The sequence below is a fragment of the Salvia hispanica genome, chromosome 3, assembly GCF_029641045.1.
Source record: "Salvia hispanica isolate PSC_SH4W2 chromosome 3, Shi_PSC_v1, whole genome shotgun sequence".
Lineage (NCBI taxonomy): Eukaryota > Viridiplantae > Streptophyta > Magnoliopsida > Lamiales > Lamiaceae > Salvia > Salvia hispanica.
Genome location: NC_142694.1, coordinates 46,302,710 through 46,307,497, shown reverse-complemented (window position 1 = coordinate 46,307,497; position 4,788 = coordinate 46,302,710). Strand labels below are relative to the sequence as shown.

General features: G+C 36.9%; 1 protein-coding gene across 3 annotated transcripts; it reads right to left on the bottom strand.

The window, feature by feature from the left end:
• Nucleotides 1-912: 912 nt before the first annotated feature.
• Nucleotides 913-4,099, bottom strand: LOC125215412 (putative beta-1,4-xylosyltransferase IRX9H). 3 transcript variants are annotated; one of them, XM_048116819.2, is made up of 5 exons: nucleotides 3,811-4,099; nucleotides 2,362-3,514; nucleotides 1,934-2,183; nucleotides 1,561-1,734; nucleotides 913-1,467 (listed from the first exon to the last, which is right to left on the bottom strand). In XM_048116819.2, the coding sequence occupies exons 2-4, from the start codon at nucleotides 3,252-3,254 to the stop codon at nucleotides 1,582-1,584; spliced, it is 1,296 nt and encodes a 431-aa protein (XP_047972776.1). In that variant the 5' UTR covers nucleotides 3,255-3,514; nucleotides 3,811-4,099; the 3' UTR covers nucleotides 913-1,467; nucleotides 1,561-1,581. The 3 variants fall into 3 exon arrangements, with proteins under 3 accessions (XP_047972776.1, XP_047972777.1, XP_047972775.1); XM_048116820.2 differs by having other exon boundaries at nucleotides 913-1,425; nucleotides 2,362-3,536; nucleotides 3,811-4,098; XM_048116818.2 differs by having other exon boundaries at nucleotides 913-1,425; nucleotides 3,811-4,098.
• Between the last annotated feature and the right edge of the window lie 689 nt (nucleotides 4,100-4,788).

Here is a 4,788-nt window from a genome sequence, read left to right as displayed (position 1 = left end):
CTTTTAATCCTAGCCCACTTCGCTAGAATTTTATATTACTTGCGTTTTGGTTGGTTTCTTAAAAAAAAAATACTTCCTTCATTGATCCCATCAACTTAGTCCATTATTCCTTTACACATACCGCACTATAATCCAATTTGAACTATAATAATAATATAATCTTAATTCTTAACAACAAAATTGGTTTTAGTTCGACTTATTAACTAAATAAAATTGGTTTGTTTTCGTTTTAGACAGATTTAATTTGAATTGTAGTTTAAATTCTAAATTATGCTACTATAAGATAACTGTAAATATGCAAACTCAACTGTCTAAAAAATATTTTTGTAGTTCACTCAAAACATAATAAAAATGCAATAAAACATTTAATAGTGAGCGGATGAAAAATAAAATAGGGGACATTTAGTACTCCAAAAAAATTCTCTTTTATTTTTTGGAAACTTCAATTCTTATGTTCATTCGTTATATCGGGTCATAAATGATAAACCCATGTTAATAGATTCATATTTTACGAAACCAAAAAAACTCCACAGATCATAAATTGAACACAGAATTAAATAAAGCAATCATAGTTACATAGCAGCAAATAATCCCCATGAAAAGGATGCTACTACATTTTCACCGTTAGCATTTTCATTTTCATTGGCACAATTGATCTCAAAGCTAATGATGTACCGACAGTGAATCTTATCAAGACCACCAGAGAGAGCACGAAAGCCAACTCCATGTGAGATCTAACGACGACAAGATAGCACGACACGAACGAAAAGATATCACGGAGATCTACAAGCACAATAAGAAGCAGGACAACACAAAACGCGAGGAAGAGACATATAAAGGCAACACACATAGCAAGAGCTACAACAAACGATATGAAAGAACTATGAAGTAGGGCAACCAAGATCAGATCGATACCGGGAATCATCGACAAATAAATTTCTTGAGCTTTCTTGCAGAGAATGTCAATAAAAATGAAAAAAGTAAAAACCATGGTGATTTTTCTTGGTGGAGTGGGAAAGAATGAAGTGAGTTCCACTTATTCCCTTCCCACCATGTCTCCTAACTAGAGAGAATGCAGTCTTCTCCTAAGAAAAGGCCTAACTAGAGATAGAGAGAGAGGAAAGCACTTTTTCTTTCACAAAGATCAACACACAATTGCACCATGAAAATTTAGAGGAAAGAAGGGAAAAAAAGTTATAAATGGCTAATATTGGAAAAAATATGCAAAACTCCAATTACTCTAGCTTTCATGACAGCATGTTTCCCTCTCATGGATGGCTAGTAATCATATAAAATCAGAAGCTGTACATGAATAATATCCCACCTCGGACCTGAGACTGGGGAAAGACGCTCAAATGAATCTGCTGGATGTCCAATCTCCATGAATCCGACAAGGATTCGTTGCACAAGCTCGTTTACCTGAGACTGCAGATGGCAACAAGCATCGTCTACACCTCAGTTCCAGAACTTAAAAGAGAAACAAATGAAACTTAATACTACGTGATTGAGAAGAAGGGAAACGAACAAAGGAAATGGCTAAACATTATCTCGTCTTCTTACTTGAACCAAAATTGCAAAGCATCAGTCAAGTGGAGTGATGGCACTCGAAATACTAGTAAACCAGTTATGAGGGTATGTATATGTGTGATGCCAAACCATGATTCCCGAAGTCTCCGTAGAGAAGCACTCCATTTGGCTCTCATCCTCCACGAGCTGTTCGATGAACGTGGTTGCCTGCAACGGAGTAGATATGTTAACATGATGCTTTAAAAAAAATTAGCATCTTTGAACTCTCAAATTGTTCTACTTTTTCCTTCCTTTCAGCGTCTTTAAGTTCTACAATGTAAGTTACAACATCCCTTAAGCATTCATATCGTGGCTCGTTGTTTCTGTTTCTAGAAGTAGCATAGTGTACAGGTACACGGAAACTCACTTGCAAGTCTTGCTTCACTGTCTCAATCTGCCTGATAGGTTCATTTGTAGGCCGGTGCCATCTCTTTGTATCCCAGATGACGGTGCTATTAAAGGCAAAACCTGACATCTCAGCGTGGAATCTCTGAGATCGTTTCTTCTTGTCATCAACGTGCCACCCTAACACTTGGGAGCTGTTACAAATCGGACCTTCCAGAAGAATTCCGTCTCTGCTTTGCACCAGCTTGGCCGTTGTCCATGTCCCAATCCGACTGCATCAATAAATTGTTCAGTATCATCACGATTGGGATAGGTTACTGATTCACTAGCTCCATGCATCTAAGTTGCTCGAAGAGATGAGTAAGTTCGACATTAAATTGGTTCCCTCTTAGAAAATTCAAGCATGTAATACAGAACGCTTAATAAAAGTGGTTGAGATGGAGGCAGTACCTAATGTTTCTCATATGGTCGAAGAGGGCAGTCGAGTATATGTTATCTTCGTCTGCAAAGTAAGCAATCCCATCAAGACGGTGTGTCTCTATGTGTGAGAGGGCCACATTCCTAAGGGGTGCACTTCTATCTGTTATCTCGGTTGCGTTCTTGATACTGCATACGAGATGTCTGTACATGACTCCGGAGTTCCTCAGCAATTCAGCTGTCTCCATGGATTGAGAATTCATCTCAACAACTATCCAAAGAAGAGGTTGTCGGATCAGTCTCAACCTTTGTGCCAAGCGATCCAGAAAGTAGGCCTGAAGCGGCCTAGCATGTGTAGGAGTGATGATGATCAGAAGCTTATCAAACACCCCATCACGAGACAGATCCAACGACTTATTTAAAAGTGAATAGTCAGGAGGAGGATTTTTCACTTTAACACTCGCCTTCTCTATATCCAATGTAGAGTTCTTTGGCAAAGAAACTTTGCCTACTACCGAAATCTCATTTTTCAACCCAAGCAACTCATCTGAATCAAAAGCTTCTTGCTTAGGCAAGGAATTCGCGGACATACTCACCGGTACAAATGGTGTGAGCCCAGCAACGATACCAACAACAAAGCACAACAAGAAATGTAAATACGCCCTCCGCCAACTCTGCCCCTTCATCCTCGACCTATCAACATCCCTAGAAGCTCGTTGTGAGAAAAGTCCAAGAACGAAGCTCTGTACTTTGTACAACGCATAGTCCAAGGATCCCAACGAGGAAGACAACAAACCCCCTTGTGGAGGGTAGCTCTGACTGTTGGAAGACGACTTGGACAGAGGCGACGCCACTTGACAAGCCTCACCATTAGCTAAACCTCCCGGTCGAGGAACGGGAGACAATGTTCTTCTGATTGAGGCCATCACAAATCCCTACTAAGAGATCCGATTTCCCCAACCCACACAGTTTCTTTCAATTCCTAAACATGACATTCCGTTTTCTCGAATTTCGCCCTAACAAAGACCCCCCTCCACTCAGACAATATGCTTATCATACCAAATGCAGTTTCCCACCTTTGCAAACATGATTATCTGATAAGTAACTGCTGCTATATCAAAGTAGACAATCCTCTCTTCTTCTTTCCCTTTATATCACTTGAAACAAAGATTTGATTTTTATGATTCTGCAACGCAACAGACTCCATTCTGAGACATCATAATCAATCTTCAAAGCTTAAACATACACTAACTTCCTCCACAAACAAATCCCATTAAAAAATTCAAATCACTATTATTTTTAGAATTAGTATTTTCCTTCCAATCACAGATGCAAGCTAGAAACAAAATATGAGCTTTCAAAAACCATAAACGAACATCCACAGCTACAAAGCCAGCAAAAATTCACATCTCAATCCTACCAAAAAACTAATCTTGAAGCTTAGATAATGAAAAAAACAAGGATTTAGCAAGAATCAGTTACCTTAATTTCATCCCGAAATGATGAGAGACTTCAATTTTTGCATCAATTTCAAGAGATGCAAGAGAGTGGGAAAAAGAGGGGAATAAGTGTGTACAACTACAAACCAAATCCAATAGAAAGTGATAAATTCAAACACAAGAGGGCCCAGAATTCTCCTATATTAAATTATTATTACAACCTCAGATCTACAACAAAAAGATGAATTCAACTTTAGGTTGATTCAAGTCATAGAAAAGTTTGCATATAGAAAAGTCATAGGAATAAAGAAAGGTAGTATCTTTGCAAATATGTGGATTGGTATCATTTTCAAGAACAACATATAGAGATTGAATTTCAATGTGTATAATTATGATTTAAAAAATGTTGCAATAATTAAATTAGAGACACCATATTGTTGCATAATTACATCACATGCTTTGAGAGTCTTCAATTTTTTTTAACAGCTTTTTAATGATTTTTAACAAATTTTTAGGACATTGTGTTGTGCATTTATTATACTATGTCGTGAAAAGGAAAATTCATCAAGGTATGGTAGTAGCTATTAATACGAATTTGTGTGTATGCAATGTGTGTTAATTGTTATTAATGTTAAATACTTAAATCCGTGCTGCGACTTCTAAATTCAAATGAGCATTAAGTTTAATCAACCATTTTAATTATGACTAATTACTCTTGAAAACGAGATACTTTCCATTTAATGTACGTTGTGTTGATGTGGTTTTCGGTTTAAATCAAATTTAATTACTACTACATTTTATAGTGCTAATTCAAATATTTCATTATATACAAAAAAAAATTGTTCATTTAATTGATCGTTGCTAAGAGGCCTTTTATAAAATTAATGTAGAAGGCCCTAAATACAAGCCCATATCTTTCCATTTCTGGTGGGAGAGAGGAAATAGTGTTGGAATATTTTAGGAGTACAAATTACACGAAAATGAAAAAATTAAGACTATGTTAGTTAAATTACCTCATGTG

What these genes read in the sequence shown, in the direction of transcription:
- LOC125215412 (XM_048116819.2), bottom strand. Translation starts at nt 3,254, where the DNA reads ATGGCCTCAATCAGAAGAACATTGTCTCCCGTTCCTCGACCGGGAGGT. An exon ending in GACCATATGAGAAACATTAG is followed by an intron (nt 2,184 to 2,361) that starts GTACTGCCTCCA and finishes TTATTGATGCAG; the next exon opens with TCGGATTGGGACATGGACAA. An exon ending in CAGTGAAGCAAGACTTGCAA is followed by an intron (nt 1,735 to 1,933) that starts GTGAGTTTCCGT and finishes ACTCCGTTGCAG; the next exon opens with GCAACCACGTTCATCGAACA.